Source organism: Perissodus microlepis, chromosome 4 (assembly GCF_051167445.1).
Source record: "Perissodus microlepis isolate ML-2025 ecotype Zambia chromosome 4, ASM5116744v1, whole genome shotgun sequence".
Lineage (NCBI taxonomy): Eukaryota > Metazoa > Chordata > Actinopteri > Cichliformes > Cichlidae > Perissodus > Perissodus microlepis.
The window spans coordinates 21,177,327-21,198,830 of NC_140464.1; the positions used below are offsets into that span (position 1 = coordinate 21,177,327).

Sequence of the window (21,504 nt, forward strand, 5' to 3'; positions counted from 1 at the left end):
GATTCACATTATGAATAGACCTGAAAGTAAGCAAATGTCCATCTACAGTTCCTGGCAGCACCGCTTCTCAGAGTCGAATCAAATAACAGTCCGTCACATCTGGCAGTTATCACGCAGAGCGTACTCCCACCACGCTTTGCAAATTCTAACAAATCTGAACACTTAGCATTGTTGGGGATTTCCATCATCGAATTGTGGAGACTTCAAAGAATTCCCACAATTTGAAGCCACTGCTGCTGTTCTCTGTTGCACTCACTCCCTCTTGTGGTTAAAAAGCAATATGACATCACGCTGATGCACATGATTATTAATAAAATCCTCACACCTGCAGAAATACACAAGCTGATGGTTTAAAGAAAGAGGCTACAAGCTGGCATTCGCTCAAAGTTTATTAAATACACAATGGAAAATAAAACTCTACAGTTCATTTGAGCATGTGCATGTCTGCAAAGAAGCCGATGCGGTGGGACGACACAAGCACAGGTTGTATGTTGCCCGCGAGATGATGATGATGATGATGGTGGCCCTGTACAGGGTAGCATGCCTGGGAAACAGCATGGCCACTGACTTTTGTACAAAATCTGTTACAGCTTCAGATGCTACTGTTTTCATACCAAAACTAAGAAGCACTGTTGTACTGACATTGGTCAATGAAAAGAAAGCCGCCTGCTAACATTGTTTACAGCATGAGACAGCGAGATTACACACTTCCTTAAATATTATCTCCTATTCACAGCCTTACCTCGTATTGATTCTGTTCCTGTTTGATTAAGTTCCACATAAACGTATGGAATACACACAGTATTCATACTATATATTTTATTAGTATCCTGAGTTTTAGTGCCCTGTGGTCTAAATACTGTTTCCAAACACGTTTTCCCTCCAAAAAAACTCAGCTACGGACATCTTGATAAAAACAACTACCAAAATATCACCAAGGCCTTAACCCACATAAAAAACGATTTGGTATCAGGTATCAATGATCGGCTTTTTGTTAAACTCTGGTGCCAACTCTCTGAAAAACATTCTTGAATTACTTTGTGTTTTCATCCAAGTTCTTGTATCACAGCAAGACTTTTTATTCCCTTTTTTCCCTATTAGTTAATTACACAGTGTGGCTGTGGATTATTATCTCCCTATATTGAGTGCTGACGAGGGAAAATACCAGCACCAGCAATCTCGGTGAAAAGCTGTCTAGCAAAATATAGACAATTTATATTTACTTTCTCCCCATCCACAATTGGCCAAGCTCGTGGATGAAATGGTTACCTGTGAACCATTTCATTTGTATAACTATGTAACTGATCCATTGCTTGAATCCAGTTTATTATTGCTGTTGAGAATATACACTTCATAAAAAGCAGCTCTAAATTTGTGACAGCACAAGCAGGAGAACACAAGGAATTAAACAGCTGGCTCAAAATCCTCTGAAGACGGTCAGCATAATGCATCTCGTCTCTCAGTAAATTGTTGTTTTTTTTAAAAAAAGAAAAGAAGGAAGCCTTTCTTTAGAGGCTCCTTTTCAGACATTTGACAGGTTTGGCCAGCTGTGATCACAGTGGTCACCACTCCGCCTAATTACTGATGCGATGCAGGTTAAACAAAGGGGTACAGCATTAAAGAAATACCTCTTTCTCGACACTTTAATACTCTCTGACTTGTGGTGAATGGCACAGTGACAATATTAAAAAGTTTACAGCGCTTTTATGTCCTACATCTTCCCCGCCTCAGTCCAGAGACAGTGTTATGCTTCACCAGTGCTTCCATAATTCTTAGCTGTGCTTCTGAGAGTAAGGGTGATGTTAGTGGACCCAAATCTCCGCGAGGATGTTCTTAAGAGAGAATTGGATTCTGTATTAGAGGATAAAACGGTGACTTGTTTTCCTGCACTTCACCAGTTCTACTGACATATGTCACATTGTAGGACATCACACCGTGGCTGATGCGGCAAGTTTCAAACACATTTTGCTTTTAGAGTGAACTTCCAGTTCCTGGATAGATCCACATCCCTGGCAACATTAATTTTTCTTCCAAAGGGAACAGCTGTCTCTCTCCGTTCTCCTGCACCATGCTGTGCTTCCATTTTCGCTGTATCCAAAGCGAGGGTAGCAGAGGCCAGCGCTAACCTCTTGTGGTTGCTTGATATTCTGCTGGGAACACGCCTTCCCAAAGTGCTCTTTCCATCAAACAGTCACAGATCATAAGTCTGCAAGTGATGAATCCTCAGGCTACCTGTCTTTAAGTCGAGACAACCTAGAGACACAAAAAAACATTTACTGCATCATAAAAAGGCAGAGCTTGATTTTTAAATCTGACTTTATAACAGATATACTGGCTATTAAAGTGTACTGAATATATGGTGCTTACTTATTGACTGTTACAATCTGGTCCTTAGGTGTTTGGACAACTACGCAATCTTTGCCTCTGTACACCACCACGGTGGATTTTAACAATCAAACAATCATGTGCAGACTTCCAGCTTTAAGTAAGGGATTGCACAAAAGTATTTAACAGTTTAGAAACTACAGCTGTTTTTATGCAGTCCTCCGTGTTCAGAGCTTCGAAAGTAACTGGATTTTAAATTTTAAAGGCAAGAACTGCTTGGATAAAAATATTTTGTCTAGAAGTCTTGAACCCATGGAAATCATCACCAAATGAACACTTGAAGAACTACTTTTCAGCCTATGTAAATGGGTGACTATGTATAAAAAGAGGCTGTAATTCCTAAAAAGTTAATGCAAAAGAAAAACTGACAGTCTGTACTTCAATCACAGTGTCCTGGTGTATAGAATCAAAATTGCAAAACTATGACTGTCTAAATACTTAAACTTTTGACTGCACTTGTGCCATTTGCTTACTTTTTACCTGATATGCCTCTCTGAACAAAAAGCTTAAGAAGCATCCACTTTGAGGCATTTTCCCAACAAACTGCTGACCAGGGAGCACCAGCCTGACCTCTTGATCCCAGCAACATCATTATCAAAATCTGATTATTCCGTTTTTTCCTTCCAGGACCGCCTTGTCACTCCAGATATCCCTCAAACACATCCAGCTCCGTGTCCGTATCATAGGGAACAGAGGCCGGGTCGGACAGCACCCCGAGGTCCACCAGTGCCTGGTCCATATCCTCAGGCAGGAATACTATCCCCACATTCAGGACGATGTACTCCATCAGGAAGGCATAATAGAGGATCAGGACGTTGACAAAGAACAGGCCCAAATAAAACATATATGGGAGTTCGTCCAGGAGCGATTCCACCGAATCTAGCTGGGCATAAATTTGGTGTGTCATAGAAAATAAATAAAGCCACGGATCGGGGTTCTTGTGTATGTGTGTGCGTGGCCTGAAGTTGTTGCTGTCAGCGTTAGAAGTCTGTGTGGGTAGCTGGGATTGGGGCATCCATTTCGGCCCGTCCTGGCCTGCAACGACGATTCAGAGGAAGCCCTCAATGTGGTAGCTTATCTGTACGGCCCAGAAGAAAACGACAGGAAATCATGCGGGCTAAACAACATAAAGTCCATAGCTAATTATAACCAGAGGAACACATTCAAATATCACAGCCAGTTAGCTCGACGCATTCTTGGCATTGACTCCGTGAGTTTGTTGAATTCACGCCATGCCAGCTGGTGGCTAGAGCTAAAAAAAAAAAAAAAAAAAGTAGCATAGAAGTCAGTCTAAAAAAATGCAAGAAAACTACTGCAGACTTGTTGTTTACACACCCGGACCCCCCAAGAGAGAGACGAACTATTCACAAAAACACACGTCGAATTATTTATAGTTTATAATGTCCCGTCTTAACATTTCTGGCAACCGCATCAAAACAGTCCCAACCAGCAACCAACCAAAGCGTCGGCGTTTGATTGGCCTTAGAGCTGTCAATCACTATAACAGTTATGGTCGCGTGCTTTAACCATCATTGATAGCATGGGAAGTCATTCGTTGTAGTTTTTTCTCAGTTCTACTGTAAACCCTCTCGTAGAGAAAAGAACTACAACTCCCTTTGCCCACGCTATTACGTAATGACCCCGCAGTGGCTGCCATCACCGCCTATCACCCCCTGTTTGCTAAGCAGCTAGCCGAACGGGAAAGTGGGTGTAATGGATAGATACGAACACTAACACTAGCAAAACAAGGCGCCCGGCAAAATTGCAGTCCCATTAAAACCGCAACCATGTTTGGCCGGTCACGGAGCTGGGTTGGAGGACAGGGGAAAGCGAAAAATATCCACTCCCTGGACCATTTGAAGTGAGTAGTTAGCATGAAATAAGCTAATGTTAGCCTAAGTGGTCGCTGGTTGAAAACGACAGTCGTTTTTTACCAGCGTTATATTTAGCCAAATATTTAGCAGTAGTGAATGTGTGTAAATGCATTTATTCAATCAAATTGTAATAAAGCAAGGATTACTGGATTTTCTTATTATGTTTTGCGAGGTAAGTAAAATCTGATGTAGTCCTTGCAGACAAAAACCGAATTGACACTATTTTAGACGATAAATTAAGTGTTTAAATTAAATTTTAATCTGAATATCATTAATACACGAAGAACTGTATTTACCAATTTTGTAAAGCTTGCATGGAGGCTGAATTAAAAGAGCTCATGCTGGAAAACACTGGGTTTTACCAGAGTACGAAAACATGCATTCGTTTAACCCCAACAGGTGCATGACATTGAGAGGTGATTTCGATCAACCTGAATCAGCACATAAAATCCCGAGCCAGGGATATAGTGAGGCTAAATGAGGGAAACCTCTTGTGTGCACAAGTTTCTAGGTTAGTGGTTATTACACTGCACTAGCCCAGTGACAGCGCTACTGCATCTGTCAATATTCCTTTGAAACGTTGTTAGGTTTATCTAGCAGCTTTCTGCAATGTCACGAGATCAGTGCAATCGTTGTCCTGCTAGGTTTAGATACAGATATGTGAATGTTAATGACTTCAGTCAAATTTAAACAAATGGCTTTTGTCACCTCCTCTTTCACATTTTCACCTTATTTCTGTAACTCTCTCTATCAGGTATATGTACCACGTCTTGACAAAAAACACAACAGTAACAGATCACAACAGGAACCTTCTGGTGGAGACCATCCGCTCGATCACAGAGATCCTCATCTGGGGGGACCAGAATGACAGCTCTGTGTTTGAGTAAGTCCCAGTTCAAGTCTTAGTGTGCGATTCATCACTTTTAAGTACAGATATGAAGGTGGCACTCTAATGTGGAAGTTGACATCTTACTCTGCTATCAAAGTGATGATTTTAAACATTATCCAGTTTCTATGATGCAAAATACTGAAGTGTTTACTTCTCTAAAATGAGAACTTAATATTAAACAAAAAACTAGTCTGAGATTATTTTTTTAAAGGTGAAGTTTGCGGTCTGTAAGTGAAGAAAGTCCGTATATCGCTGCACATAAATTATGATGGTCTAACAGTGTTGAAATATTCTGAAAAGTAAAGTGAGAGTCAGCTGAGATGCATTTGGGTGTAGTGAGTAGAACAACTGCGATAAGAATAAGAATTACAGTACTGTGCAAAAGTCTTTAGCCAACACTCAGAGGTTGTTCAAGTGCACAGTGCTGTAAATTAAGAATACTGTATGAAAATGATAAATAAACACCTAACCATAATATTAGTAAGCAGGGTAATGTCTCTCTCTTTTTTTTAAGAGACATTGTCCATTTTATGATGATTGTATGTTATTCAGTCAACTTGAAATACATTTTTTTTACCTGCTTGTGTCTTCTGTCTGTGACCAGTTTCTTCCTGGAGAAGAACATGTTTGCCTTCTTCTTGAACATCCTCCGTCAGAAGTCTGGACGTTACGTGTGTGTCCAGCTCCTCCAGACCCTCAATATACTTTTTGAAAACATTAGCCATGAGACTTCCCTATGTAAGTAGTATTCCATCATTTCACTCTCTGACTAATGCTGCTAATAGACTGACATTATTTTATGTTAGGTAACTATTGATAGAACCATTAACTCAGGGAAAAATAAAGAAGTCTAAGGGGGTCATTTCCACTTTTACTCTTTTCCTGTTTTTTGCAACTGCCTACTGCTTACCTTGTAAAAACTGTAAAAGCAGTAAAAAGCACTGACGGTATAAAGTTCTGTGAAAACTTTCTTTCATGTGACTATGTTTCTAGCTATTTAGTTTGTGTTGTTAGCTAACAAATCCACAGTTTATCCATACATCAATGTAACTATATGTACTTTAAATGTGTACAGCTAATAATTAAACCGCTAACCATTTCTAATAATATACAACTTCGTATTCACATTTTTAGCAAGCTGTTGTTTTTCACTTAGTTGTTTATCCGTTGTTTTCTGCTAACAATTTAACAGATTTTTATACCATTAATTAAATACTTGAAATTAACATAATCACAGCTAGCTTCTTGAACCCTTTATTCTCTTTTCAACCGTATAAACTTTAATCGTGTTTCCATTTTTTTTTACTTGTTTTCTAGTACTACAGTTTTTATGTTCAGTTGTTAACAAACCAAGTCTATACTTTGTACTTTAACTTTCTGTCTGTTAAGCAGGAAGTGGTTCTTCATTGTTTGGCTAGCTGCACTGAAATGGGATAATCCACCTGTTAGCTGCAATATCCAGGATTATAAAGCACTTTGTAAATGAGCTATGTGTGAAGGAGAATCTGTTTTTCTCAGGTGACAGGTGGTTTACTGGACCAACAAGCTGGAGTCAAAAATCCAAGTCAATGAGGCCTGTTTTATACAATAAAATAGTCTCTCTTTTCCCAAGCACACCTAAACAGTTTACAACATAACAGGTTACCACATGGTCAAACATAACAAAGTTTCTTACTAACGCAGGAAAAATAGGTTGATGTATGCAATGGACAAAAAAACGATATTATTTTATTTCATAAAATAGTGCTGATTGCACTTGGCAAACATCTGATTTGCGAGTTGATCACGCGGCTTGGTGCATTCTGTATAAGAGCTTGTCGAGCTGGTGATTGAAACAGACTGTCCTTCACGCTGGTTTCAAGTGCTTTGCAAAACCGAATATTACAGCTAATACATGGCAGTGAGGGGCAGTACAAAAGTGATCCCCTTACACTGATTTTTAAGTTTTAGTCTCCTTATATTCCACTGAGTTATCAGTTCTAACGGTGGTTAGGTAACATAAACTAATGTAAGTCTGTAACTGGCACAAGATGGCACTAAACAAGTTCTAAAAACTTTAACTTTCAGCACTTATTTCTTAAATCCAACTTCACAGACAGTGTTAAATCTGTTACTGGGGAACCAAAATCTTAGTAGATTATATACTGTCCATTTCACAATGGGTTGTTATAAACATAAACCAAAGTTGGTATTTCAGCAAGGTGTTGCAGTCACCACAAGAGCTTTACCTCACCTTTGCTCCAATAACAGTGAAAGAAAACCTAAGGTAGTGAAATGAATCAGTCCACCTTCAGCTTTTAACACTGTGTCATTTTCTGTAAATGCTGAGCTATTAGATAAATTGCATGACAGTCTGGAGGCTTAATAAAAGCCATCTCTTCTCTGTACCCTAAACGTGTCGCCTCCTTTCTCATTACAGATTATCTCTTATCAAACAACCACGTCAACTCCATTATTGTCCACAAGTTTGACTTCTCGGATGAGGAGATCATGGCTTATTATATCTCCTTCCTTAAGACCCTGTCACTCAAACTTAACAACCACACCGTGCACTTCTTCTATAATGAGGTAAGGCCACGGGGGGGAGAAGGGATGATGTGAGAGAGGAAAAAGATAGGCTAACAAAACATGGAGAACCTTCTGCTCAGTGTCTGCATATCTTTATGAGAGATACGAGGGAGGGAAGGAAGTGGTGAAACATAAGACACTAAGGATGGAAGCAGTGTGCAATGAAGCAAATTTGTAATATCAGCCAACTGTCTGAAACTGCAAATGATAAAAATGGAATTTTTTTACCCCTCAGTAAGTAATTTGAAGGAATACATATAATATTTTATCTAATTTACTACACACATGCACTTATTTTAGTATGAAATTATATACAAATAGTGCTTGGGGGACAGTTGTGCAAACTTCAGTTCACCTCCTTATTGTTAACTTTGTCATTACATTTTGCCACTTTTCAAACTCTCTTAGCAACCCACTGACAAATTAACTCAAAAGGAATTGTAGTACTGACTTCCTGTTGCCCTGCTGTAGGCATACTTTTCATTGTGTGAACTCTGTTCAGTGAGGGGCAGAGAGTAGCATGCAGCTACACCAGCAGGCCGAGCAGGCTGTTTCCACATGTGCAGTGTTGTTTTTGTGGTTTAATGAGGAAGCTGTAGACTGCACAGGAAAAAACAAGGCATCTGAGTGGTTCTTTTTTGTGTATATATAATCACAATTACTGCACAACACTTGAACTTGTGCCTGTGTTGATTTTGTTCTAAAATCACAATCCTTAGAAATGAAATGCCTTCAATTAAACAAATAAAAACACTTAAAGTAAGTTTCAGTCTGGAACCGTATTTGTCACATGCATTTTCTGCCAGTAAAGCTTATCAGTGTGCTTATCCCAACATGCAGATTAGCAGCAGAACATAGAAACAGAGCTTCTGCAAATCAGCAGCACATTTTCTCTGTCAAAATACTGGCTTCCTGTGTAGAAGCATTGATTTAAGAGATACTGCACACAGCAAATAACTGAATTTTTAGAACGTGGCACGAACACATTATTTCTTGGGCTTGTTTCTAAATCTATTTTTCTATATGATACATATTGTGTGTTTGTGTGTCATTTGTTTGCAAATGAGGTTTTAGATTGTTGCCAAGAACTCTGACCACGCTATTGATTTGTGATGTTGCTAACCTCTGATGTTTCAGCGATATCTATAGTCTTTCCCTTGGCCTCTTTGTGCTGGGGAAAGTTATTGGTGTACTGTTGATGGTAGCATTACCCCTGAAGCCAAAACCAGACCTGTTGTGTAGATCTGAGAACATTTATGTCTTTTTAAGTTAACTATTAAATTTTTGTTTTAATTTGTGTGTTAACAAATACCTAGTGTTAATAACCAACTTGACACATTGTTGGTCTAAAGTCAAATATATTTTTTAATTATAAAAAGAATTAAAACCTTTTTTAAGCAGTTTATATTATTATATGTTATATAAATATTTTAAATTAATCTATTAGTTTGATTATTTTGGAGTCTTAGCTATAGTTTATTCTCCTGCAGATGGCGCCGTTTGATAACTGCTCAGCTTTCCTCCTTCTCAGAACTACACAAGTCACATTTTTAAAACTATTGCAAAAAGTGGGTTTGGGTTTGGTGTCAGGCTCAGAACTCCTCATTTGCTGTGACTTCTGGGTGACTGTTTAAATGCTTGACTCGCAGCTATGACTGCCTGGAGGTCACAGCAACTGAGGAATGGTCGGGTGGACAATCGGGCACTGGCACAGAGAGAGATAACAGTAGTATCCAGAGTTATCAGGTTGTTGTGCAGAATTGCTAAGTGGAGCGTGCTGGTATGTTGAGACGTGTTGAGCTTCTAAAATCTTATTATGGTTAGAAGAAGAAGTCCCTGCTGTTAAGCTCATTATGCTCAGAATTAAGTACATTGGTTTGTTCAAATTTCTTGTAGGAACTGTTATGCCAATACTAGAATTTTATAGTTAAAAGATGAAAACTTGAAAAGTTAATGGCAAAACAAACAACACTGCAATGCCCACAAGATTATTATGAGTCTAGCAGTACGTGAGGTGGTCCAGGGGGATATACTGCGAGGGACGTTTGACACAGCTGGGCTTTCTTTAGCTTAGCTGGCTTGACTGGTATCACAACGGTGGTTATAAGGTCTCTGTTAAGTTGGGTTCTCTAGTCAAGGCTCTGTGCACGCTCATATAAAAAGGAGCATTCCACAGGTCATGTGACCCTTTCTTCACACGTGAGTGCCACCTCTTCCAATCAGACATTGTCAAAGTAAAGAAAAATAAAAACCTTTCAACGGTGTTGCAAAAGGCCAAGAAATTAATGCTGAAGAAAATCATTAATCTGAAGAGCACACATAGCAATAAAATAACAGTTTAATTTTAATTTTATCACTGAGTGCACTCTCTGCTGTGCTGTTTATTTCTAAGTTGACAGCTGCACATTAGAGCTTTGAAACTTTAAGCTATAATAGTATCCAGTTTAAACGTTACTGTCAGACTGTTTAATAAAGGAGACATAGAAATCGCTTTAGATTGTCAGCAGGTAAAAGTCAAATCAATTAGAATTTGAATGTGTGTACTGTGTTCTAGTAGCTCCAATTCCAGCTGTTACTAAGCAGCAGATTAGAATCAAGGATACTAAGATTTAAAAAATATTTTCCGAACCACCAAATTTATGCAAATTGGTTTTAGTGATTTTCAGCTTAACAGTTTGCATGTATGAAACTGCAGCAGAGAATCTGTAAAAAAAAAGTGGTTCTTCCAGCCAGTTTATAAAACGAAACTCTACAGCGATTTAGCCAGGGGGAAAGAGAGCCACTTACATGATACAGAAAGCTCTTGATTTTAGGATCAACATAGCTCACTAACTTACTAATCTAGCTTTGTAGTGGACCCACTCTGAATCTCACAAAACAGTATTTTGTATTTTTTTAAGTATTTTCTCATTAAAACAACAGTAATGTTATAAGATTACTGCTTCTGTTAAGTTTTAACCTTCAAAATTCAGCACTCTTGTCTCCTTTAGCAGCTTTCTATCTCTCTCTGTGGTCATTTGCATCCTGAACAAAATGGTGCAGTGCCTTGTCTTGCTCACCAGCGCCCACTCTTTGTCTCCCACACACAGCACACTAATGACTTTGCCCTGTACACCGAGGCCATTAAGTTTTTCAACCACCCTGAAAGCATGGTCCGCATCGCAGTCCGAACCATCACACTCAACGTCTACAAAGGTGAGTGCCGTGAATACGCACGTGCACACGCTGCTTACATCCACACACTCTCACGGGATGCTGGGACTGCCCACCGCCTTTCTCTGTTCTTCCCTCTTCTTGCTGCTGCTTCTGGTGCATGAGCATGACTGACAGGTAACACTGTAACAAATACACACTAAAAAGCAGTCTGGCAAATTTTCTTTCTTTTAATGTTTTGTTGCTTATTTAGGGTCAACATGCAACCCCAGTTGCAAAAAATTGGGGACAATGAGTAAAATTTTGGTAACACTGAAAGCATTGATTTGCAGATCTCATAAACCAATAATTATATTCTAACACTAATGGCGGCAACATGTTTCAAAATGTGGGGCATTTGTATCATATCTGTTCAAATTTGGATTCTTCTTTGCGTGATAGAACTTTAACCCACGTTTTTGGATGTCACTGTGAACTGTGTTCACACACAGTGACTTTTGGAAGCATTCTTGAGGCCAAAATTATGCCTGTTTTTAATAGAGCACTGACTGAGAGCCCGGAGATCACGGGCATCGAATTCAGAGTTTTGGCCTTGGCGCTCACACACAAAGATTTCTCCAGATTTTCTGAATCTTCTGATATTATGTGCTGTAGATCAGCAGTCCCCAACCTTTTTTGCGCCACGGACCGGTTTATGCCCGACAATATTTTCACGGACCAGTCTTTAAGGTGTCGCGGATAAATACAACAAAATAAAACTAGTACCGGTACTGAAAAAAATAAGATTTATTCATAACACACGTGAAAAGACCAAGGAAAACCGAGTTAACGATAAAAACTATAACAAAATAACGCTGAAAACCGATAAAAACCCTGAAAACCATACATTTCACACCTAAGCCTCAACTCTCGCGGCCCGGTACCAAACGACTCACGGACCGGTACCGGTCCGAGGCCCGGGGGTTGGGGACCGCTGCTGTAGATGGTGAAATATTTAAAGACTAATGTTCCATTGAGGAACATTGAAATTGTTCAAAAATTTATTAACAAGGGTTTTTTATTTTGTTTTGCTTTTTTCTTGTGCACATTATTGCATCTGCACATTTTTAATTCTAAACTGTTGCTGATTAACCTAATTAGTTGCAAAATGTTCTTCCAACTGTTTCTTTGTAGCACCAATTACTCTACCAGCTTCTTACCTCCCCCCCCATCTCCTCCCCTCTTTGAACGTTTTTGATATCAGCTCCTGCCATCAAATTAAACATTATTCAGTGCTTTTCATGAGAGTTAAACTTTTCGGTTTTAGTGTTCGGGTTGAATCTGTATTCTACTGTGAATAAAATAAGATTGGATTTATAAGATTTGCAAATCACTGCATTCTGTTTTTATTTACGTTTTGTACATCATCCAAACTTTTTTGTAAATGTGGATGCACATCAATGTCTGGATATCTTCCTGGTTATACGCATTAGCCTTTTTAGGAGAATTATTCATTACAAGATTTTGTCCAAGCGATGTTGTTATTTATAACCATGACATGCATTTACTTTTTATAGAATTCTAACTGGATATGATAATATGAATATTAGAACTTTTTATCCACACTTGCAAACTGAAACTATTTATTCTTAACGTTTTTAAGATTCTCGTGTTATTCTTTATAGTCCCTGGAAAGCTAATTGAATGCTTTTACACTTAAGATTTCATTAAAAATAAACAAGAAACATTTTGATGTAACAATTTAAATTAGACAAAATAGCAGACTTGTTGTAGTTTGTTTTGGGTTTTTTTTTTTTTTTTGGTTCTAATAAAATTACCTGAGGTTTCAACTCACAGGGTTAAAGTTCACAGTAAGTCGTGGTAGAATAAACGTTACAATCACCATACTGTAAAGAGACTCTTCAGTACACACAGTCCAGCACCATGCACAGTTAGGTGTTGAAATCCCTTCACCTGTAGCTCTGTCATGTGGGGGGCTGCAGGTCTTTCAGAAAGACTACAGAAAGCAGTACCAGTCTGAACATCGACACCTTTTCAGCAGCTTTTTCAGCAGCAGTGTTTCTCCTTCCTGCCGTCAATGTGCGCTCCTTGTGCGTCCAAGCTGTCTGCATTTCATTGCAGATGAAGCTGGTATTGCCTTGTATGGTTTTGGCTTCTCTGTACATGTCATGCTTATTGTCACCTTAAATGAAACAGCTGCTCAGTGTAAAGGCTTTAAAGTCTCACAAGCTGTTGCTTTGTGTCCGTATCTGTCCGTCTCGTCCCGCATGTAACACTTTGTTCTGTACAACATGGCTTTCTTCCGCCGTCCATAACATCCTGATTCTAACTCCCAAAGGTACAACTTGTACAATATAAGAACAAAAGTCATTTATGAATTAATGTAGTATTATAGGGGATGTGTCATTGCTAAACTGACCACGGGCTATGCTTTAATAAGGAATCTTTGAAAGAGGAAGCATCATTTTAATGTAGCAACTCTGACTTCAAGTCTGTGAGAATTGTCATGGGACCAGCCACAACATCTGAATTTTAGACTGCCTACTACACTTGTGCATAATAATAATTTAATTGTGGAAAACCCTTTGCTGATTTAATCGTTTTAATTAGTTGGATTTTTAGAGTATCACAACACTAAAAATATTGCAGTGAAGGTTACTTCGTATTGATGCTCCTTAATGATTCCTTAGGACATGCCTTGCAACAGATGGCCACCTGAAAAAGGATTTAATTCAGAACCCAAAGCATTTAGTCATTGTGTAGAATCAGGTTTTCTTATTGCGCTGATTTTTCAAGTAATGTAACTGTTCTTTTTGGGGGTGGGGGCTGCTTGTTTCAGTGTCTGCTGTTCACATAATCCTCCATAAAATCCCAAAACAAGTTTTAAATATGTACATTACATATGCAACTCCTTTTCCAGGTGTGCCCTTGCTATTTTTTAATAAATGTTTGTGAGGTCGTTCCCAGCCTCCACCCCTCCACAGCCGCCCCTTTACTCACATTGAACCTGTGTCTGTTCCCCCCCCCCCCCCCCCCCTCTCCTTTATCAACAACCACTCTTCCTCTTTTTGTCTCTCCCCTCCCTCTTCCTCCTCTTTCTGCGCGTCCCATCTGCCTAACTCCAGTTTCATGTAAGTTGGTTCCATTCATTCAGTCTTTTTCTCAGGGCTTGGTATCCTGTTCAGTTTCTTTACAGTTACTCTTCTTCATGTGTTGAATGATGTCAAGACACCTCAGCTCTATAGTGTTAACTTAGTCTGGGGGTTTTGGGGGGAGCTTTAATGTGAATTGTTACCCAGCCCTGCTTGCTCCTAATGGTGTATTTGTTCTAAATGTATGGGGTATTAGCGTCATCACAATTCTTTTCAATCATTCTGTATCATCCACTTCATTCATGCAGTAAAAAAAGGTCTCATTTTGTTTCTTGGGTTTGTTGTTCCAACGACCTAATTTTCAGCTAAGCCCCACATGTTGGTTTTTATTTTGGTGATGGGCTCAACAGTTTTGATCACTGTGGTTATTTAGTCAGTGTCTCCCTATCCATTGTGTAATTCATGAATTTAATTTGGCTGCTCATGCATTACTTGTCTCAATTTGACCTGTCTGGATTGGAAGTATAATAACCATGTGGTTTTATTTGCATTTTGATTTTCCATGAAAAAGTGTTACTATAATTCGACTGGTGGTGTTTACTACAGGATGTTGCTTTTGTCATTCACCTAAGTCAACACGTAAAGAACATTTACTTCTGTGTTTCTTTTGATTGTCTGTTTTCCCCTGAAAAACCCTTGTATGTTAAAGTGAAGCCGGTTCTTACTTCAAATTAAATTAACAAAAACAAAAAACAAAAAAAAGTCTATTATTGGAGGAGTTCAGTGTAACTGTGCTTGTTAAAGTTCTGCAGTTAGACCCATAAGCATCAGAAACCATATTGACTTGACCAGATTTTTTTAAACAAGTTTTTTTTTCTAAATAAGCAGACCTGCAGAACTTTGATTGCATTGTCAGGTTTTAAAAAAACATTTTCACCTTCCAGTTAACTGTGAACAAATTCACTTTGTTCTGTGTATATTTGCCCCAAATAAAATCTGCGCTCTAACACTGAAAGGCTCGCAATATAATAGAAATAAAAATTATTACAGCAATAGGACAGATAGTTTCTTATTTTCTAGTATTCTTCCCCAAGACATGGCTTAGCCTCAATCTAATCTGACTGCAGGCAGTGCAGTGGTTAAAGACCGATTTATCAATAAAAGTTATTTGATGATCCAGAAGTATCAGCATTTTTAATGACCAATAAATTAATATATTAAGTAGTAAAGACAGAGGAGAAATACTTTTCAGGCATGCTTTCAGCATTGATGTTGCATAGTTTGGCCACCAGAGGGCACTCTGCAACCTGCCTCTTGACAAAACACGTGAACAAATGATCCAAGTAGAATGTTAACAACTTAAATGATTCTTTACTAATAACAGATGTTTAGGAAACTTTTTCTGTTTTGTTTGCCTGGAAGAAATAAAATATCAGCAAATATCAGTGTCAATATTAGCCTTAAAAATATCGGTCAAATTCTAATTGTGGCTAATAATCCTGGAGCTGCCTTTCTCTAAGCAGAAGTTAGGAGCAAGCCGAAGAGGTCAGGCCCATTCTTCAAAGATTTTTTCTTCTTTAAATTTGCAGGCCTCAGTTGAATAGCATAACTTAAAGCAGTAAATCAGACTGTGCACCCTTTTGATGCACACTCATTCCACCAATACAGTGGTAATCCCAACATATGTAAACACACCTAATGTGTGAAAATTGCTCTTACCTAAACTGGCCACCTCTCAAGAGGGTGCATCTGGAAAGCTCAGGCCACAAGCTTGGGTTAAACAGAGCAAAAACTGATTGGCAAAGCATTTTATTCTTGACTAATTTACATATAAAAGGGAAATTCGTCTGGCTTTACTGATAGTGGATTGACAATTTGTGTCCTTATTTTGACCCTTTGGGTATTTTTTTTTTTAATAATTACTTTTTTTTAATCTTTTAGTAAGATCATCCTTTATTTTAATATGCTTTTAAATGTGTATAATTATCTGGTTATATTCTGGTATTCCTCAAGGATCACATGTTTTGTGTACACATGAATGAGTCTTTGTATTTGTGGAACTGACCTTGATAATAACTCTCCATGCCTCTACTCTCTCTAGTGGACAACCAGCACATGCTGCACTACATTCGAGATAAGACCGCGGTCCCATATTTCAGTAACTTGGTCTGGTTTATCGGCAGCCACGTCATCGAACTGGACAAGTGTGTACAGACAGATGAAGAGTAAGTGTTTTTCTCACTGTAGCCTCTAGATGTCAGCAGTGTCCTTGTTTGAAGCCTTGATGTGGCTCATGCTTATTATTCTATGTTATATATATTTATTTATTTTCTGTCTGTCTGTCTGTCATTGCTGTGTCTTAGACATAAAAACAGGGGGAAGCTAAGTGACCTGGTAGCAGAGCACCTTGACCACCTCCACTACCTAAACGATATCCTCATCATCAACTGTGAATTCCTTAATGACGTTTTAACCGACCACCTCCTCAACCGTCTCTTTCTGCCACTCTATGTTTACTCTTTGGTCAGTCCTGAGACGGTACGTTACTCTGAAGTGCATGTTCACAGGTTCAAAAGTTGAAGTGTGTGTTTTATTGAAGTGGTTTCCTCCTTTCATTTCACACATGCAGTGTAGTATGGTTCTGTTCCTAAGCTAATTATCAAGTTGAAAAATTAAAAAGTTGAAAAATGTTCAGTTTGCAGTAGTAGTTTTTTTTTTTTCTTAGCTTGATTAATGACTAACCAGTGGTTTTGCTTGATCACCTCAGAAAAGCTATGAGTTAGAAGTTACGGTTAGGTATTTGCCAGTTTGTGCAGGTGGTGCTGTGTGGGTGACATAGAGGTTACCACTAGGTTTTGAGTTCAAACCATTCAGGGGCCTTTCCATGTGGAGTTTGCATGGTCTTCTGTGCCTGCATATGATTTGGTAAAATCTTAAATTACATAGAACATAGAAAGTATGCCATATGTGTGGTGTAGAGTGCTTCGATTGGTCAGTAAGCCTTTTAATACTCTCTCTCCCTCTATCCCAATAACACTATATATCATTATAATACGTTTTCTATAAATTCAGTGAATAGTTATGTAATCACCATATGAAAAGTACTATTTCTTTTTTTACATTTAAAGTAAATAATCAAAAATGAAATAAATATGGGCCTTATGTGGCATTATCCCGTAGTGCAGGGGTGGGGAACTCCAGGCCTCAAGGGCCGGTGTCCTGCAGGTTTTAGATGTGTCCTTGATCCAACACAGCTAATTTAAATGGATAGATTACCTCCTCAACATGTCTTGAAGTTTTGCAAAGGCCTGGTAAACAACTAATCATCTGATTCAAGTGTGTTGACCCAAGGTGATACCTAAAACCTGCAGGACATCGGCCCTTGAGCCCTGGAGTTCCCCACCCCTTCCAAATTTACACACTAGATGACCACACACAACTTCACTCTTCACTCTGGCTATCATTACTGCTCCTGTATGGTTGTTAGGAAACTTGACTCAAATGCAGAGTGTCCAAGCACACTGTTAAGTTCATTCAGAGACGTGTTGTTCTGTTCTTCCACATATCTTTTGCATAGTATGCTGCATTGCAGACACTCCTAATATAAATGAGGCAACTCGGCTTGTGTGAAGTGTTTTCAGCTGGGCATCGTATACCTGGGGTCGAGTGTTTTGACCAATGCATGAAACCATATACATTTATGAATGCAAGTTGTAATGACTAGTTATCTTGATCTTTATTATATGGTGTGCCACAGAGAAAGCCTATTCTAACGTTTAAGTGTAAAGTTTAGTTCGAGCACCTGACAGCTTATTTTTGCTTCTCATTCATAAACTCTGCATACTATTTTACACCGTGGTGACTATTGCAAATCGTCATATAAAGCAATGAAAAAATATTGCAACATGCAACAGCAACATGTTTTGCAACAGCACAATGTTTCATCATCCAGTGTGTTGTGTCATATCACACAGCCCTAACATATCTATAAAAAAACAAAGGTGAGCTGAAAAGATTATATTCCAGGTGAAAGCGTAATTATTATGAGTTATAAATGCAGATAGTTGAACATTAGACAGTTAAAACACTGTTTAAATCAAATATTTTTTCTTTTGACATGATAAATGTTTACTTGCTTGCAATATGGGTCATGACTGTTATACTCGTACTACTAAATGATTATCACACACATTATGTTCTTGTTGTTATTATATATCACCTTAAATCTTCTTGTTTCTTTCTCTCTCTTTAGTCTGAAGAGCGGAAGATCAACCCTCAGGTGTCCCTTTATCTGTTGTCTCAAGTAAGTTACACACACACACACACACACACACACACACACACACACACACACCTGCCTGCTGACACTCTTGTGAGTGTAATCTTGCTGTGGCTGCTTAATTCGGTGGTGTATTGTCATACAGTCAAGCTGCTCTTTGTAAAGCCTTTTCTACTAGCTTTATTATGTGAATAATGGAAATAAAACTTTACTTTATGCTGCATTAGTTATTACTTACACCTTGTTATTACTTGCTTTAACCAACTTTTACCTCCTGGACTGTCTTAGTTCTGCATGGAATACATTCAACAAAAGTCCTGGAAATATTCCTGAGATTTCGATCCATATTGACATGACAGCATTACAGGTGCGACACATCTATGATATGAATCTCCCGTTCCACCACATTCCAAAGTTGCTCTGCTGGATTGAGATCTTGTGACTGTGGAGGCCTTTTGAGTGCATTGAACTCATAGTTATGGTCAACAAACCTGCTTAAGATGATATGAGCTTTTTGACATGGTGCGTTGTCCTTCTGGACACAGCCATCAGAAGATGGGTGCACTATAGCAGCGGTCACCAACCCCTAGGCCTCGGACCGGTACCGGTCTGTGAGTCGTTTGGTACCGGGCCGCGAGAGTTGAGGCTCAGGTGTGAAATGTGTGGTTTTCAGGGTTTTTATCGGTTTTCAGCGTTATTTTGTTATCGTTTTTATCTTTAACTCTGTTTTCCTGGGTCTTTTCACGTGTGTTATGAATAAATCGTCTTTTTTTCGGTACCGGTACTAGTTTTATTTTGTTGTATTTATCCGCGACACATTAAAGGCCGGTCCGTGAAAATATTGTCGGGCATTAACCGGTCCGTGGCGCAAAAAAGGTTGGGGACCTCTGCACTATAGTCATAAAGTCTCAGCAACAATACTCTGGGAGTGTGCACGAAAATTTCTCCCGCACCAGAACTACCAGGAGCCTGAATTGCTGATACAAGGCAGGATGGATTCATGGAGAAACTCATCAGACCAGGCGATATTTTTCCAATATTATGTTGTCCAATTTTGTTGAACCTATGCTCCAAATTGTAGGCTCAGTTTTCTGAGTTTTCAACAAGTGGTTATTTGAGTTACTGTTACCGAAGTTATCGAAGCAGTCTGGCCACGCTCCTATGACCTCTGACATCAACAAAGCAGTTTCTCCCAGAGAACTGCTGCTCACTGGATATTTTTGTTTTTAGAGATTATTCTCTGTAAACTCTAAAGATGTTTGTGTGGGAAAATCCCAGCAGATCAGCAGTTTTAGAAATGGTCAGACCAGCCAGTCTGGCACCAACAGCCATGCCACGTTCAGAGTAGCTTAACTCACCCCTTTCCCCTATTTTGATGCTTTGTTTGAATTCCTTGCTCATGTTTACATGAATTCCTGCCAGGTATTTGCATTAACACACACTTGGTGGCCAGTGACTGTAAATCGTGTTAACTAAAGGGAGCCAGTTATATTTGTGTAATTTGCAATGCTTACATGTTGGTGCAGATGATCATGTCTAAATGAATTTTTAACACTATAATTTATTTTCTATTCAGCTCTAGTGGCCCAGAAACTGATTTTACTTATTTTGTGTTTATGATCTTGTTTTTCAGGTGTTTCTAATCATCCACTATCAGCCACTGGTCAATGCCCTTGCAGATGTTATTTTCAACGGAGATCTGTCTGTATTCACCACACCGACAGATATTCACAGCACGCACAAGAGCACGGTAACACACACACACACACTTTAACTGTATATGTTAATGTACTGTAAACTGTACTGTACTGTAACAGGTAAAACTGTGAGTACACCATACAAACAAGAAATGTGCACACTCACACCTACGAAGCAACCGCATGGACACATACACAACACACTCACACAGTTGTGTTCCAGAAGTGTGCGTAGGTGGTTATGAGATCGAAGGGTCATGGTTTTCTCCATGATTCACCCACATCAAGGCAACAATATGCAAATTACTTGACTTTTCTTTTTCTTCCCTTTCCATTTTTTGAACACTCCTGATTCCTGTCGTACTCTCTGTCTTCCTGCCACGGCGTTGGATAGCAGCATTCGGTTTCCTTTTACTGCTCCGTGCCCTTTAATTTCCATCTGCATATTCTTGTAATTTCCCTCTTCTTTTCTGCCACCGTTTTAATCTTCCCCTTTCATCACCTAATGTTCCCCATCCAGTTCCCCTCACCTCTCATTTTCTACTCTTGATTCAGTTTCTCTTCCTTCATCGCCCCGCCCCTGCTTCTTACATTTTTTTTTTTGACCATCTGCTTTTAAAGCCAGGTGGGTGTGCCGAGGTAGTGAGCGTTTCTGAGAACCCTTGTGGTTATTCTCTGTGCTGAGTGTGTGTGTCTGTGCGTGCGTGCGCGCGCAAGAGCTCTCTGGCTGTTGTAAGAAACGGCCTACCTTTTCAGTGAATATAACTAGAGGCGTGATGTCTTCACAGCTTTGGTGTACCACAACAGGAGGCAGCCAGACCCAAATACGTACCTGCCAGATATTCATTCAAGATCACTTTCCCTGTTTATATATTTTTCTCTTAAGTAAAATCAAGTAGATTAACAAATCATATTTGTTGTGTTTATCCATGAGTTACTGTTTTCTTTTTTTACCGGGGGTAATTTTTTTTTTTTTTCCGTTCCACTAGGCAACACAAATTTGCATTTGCACATTAATTATTCTTTTTCTGACTGATTGACATTGATAAGATGGATACCGGTGCAGGTTGTGTGATTTACTGGCATTTACCCTGCAGCAGTGTATTTGGCATTTTGTTCTGGTGCATATAAAAATGCTAATGAGCACATTAGTGCAGCGAACAAGTGTTATGCATGCCACGCATTTGTGTGACATCACCATGGTTAATTGAGGAAGTGCTACTAACTATTTCTAAAGATGCCAAGTAGACACTCAGAAGTTGCATGCGTATCTGCTAAATCACATGTACCGTGTTATAGATTGATTTATTGTAGATAAAACAGCAGACATATGAGGTATGGGCTCTGTTTTTGCGCAGGTGGTCAAATGGCACCTCCTGTTCGTCTTTGATGTGGCAGGAAATTAGGTCACATGATGGAACACTGACAGAGCTGGCTCACCTAACCCAGATCTCTTTCCTGGAAGAAGTGTTTTCTCTCTCTTTCTCTCACACTTTTGTAGATGTGTTTACTTGCAAGTGCACCAGTTAGATACATGTTTTTGATATTTGCATGCATGTGGCAGTAT

At 39.0% G+C, this 21,504-nt stretch overlaps 2 protein-coding genes across 5 annotated transcripts in view; one reads left to right on the top strand and one right to left on the bottom strand.

Annotated features, from left to right (window-relative positions):
• Positions 1-371: 371 nt before the first annotated feature.
• dexi (Dexi homolog (mouse)) lies at positions 372-3,867 on the bottom strand. 2 transcript variants are annotated; one of them, XM_084926426.1, is made up of 2 exons: positions 2,866-3,867; positions 372-2,253 (listed from the first exon to the last, which is right to left on the bottom strand). In XM_084926426.1, the coding sequence occupies exon 1, from the start codon at positions 3,398-3,400 to the stop codon at positions 3,023-3,025; it is 378 nt and encodes a 125-aa protein (XP_084782552.1). In that variant the 5' UTR covers positions 3,401-3,867; the 3' UTR covers positions 372-2,253; positions 2,866-3,022. The 2 variants fall into 2 exon arrangements, with proteins under 2 accessions (XP_084782552.1, XP_084782553.1); XM_084926427.1 differs by having other exon boundaries at positions 2,859-3,867.
• A 157-nt stretch (positions 3,868-4,024) lies between these two features.
• Positions 4,025-21,504, top strand: part of clec16a (C-type lectin domain containing 16A) — a 58,193-nt gene continuing 40,713 nt past the window's right edge. For all 3 annotated transcript variants that reach the window (XM_084926429.1, XM_084926431.1, XM_084926430.1), the window contains exons 1-9: positions 4,025-4,246; positions 5,014-5,142; positions 5,753-5,886; positions 7,568-7,716; positions 10,806-10,911; positions 16,063-16,186; positions 16,325-16,499; positions 18,214-18,264; positions 19,874-19,990. In XM_084926429.1, coding sequence (XP_084782555.1) covers positions 4,173-4,246; positions 5,014-5,142; positions 5,753-5,886; positions 7,568-7,716; positions 10,806-10,911; positions 16,063-16,186; positions 16,325-16,499; positions 18,214-18,264; positions 19,874-19,990 — 1,059 coding nt within the window. In that variant the 5' untranslated portion in view covers positions 4,025-4,172. The remainder of the gene's footprint in view (positions 4,247-5,013; positions 5,143-5,752; positions 5,887-7,567; positions 7,717-10,805; positions 10,912-16,062; positions 16,187-16,324; positions 16,500-18,213; positions 18,265-19,873; positions 19,991-21,504) is intronic.

Bases quoted from the DNA above. Each gene is read 5' to 3' on its own strand.
- dexi (XM_084926426.1), bottom strand. From the start codon at position 3,400: ATGCCCCAATCCCAGCTACCCACACAGACTTCTAACGCTGACAGCAAC.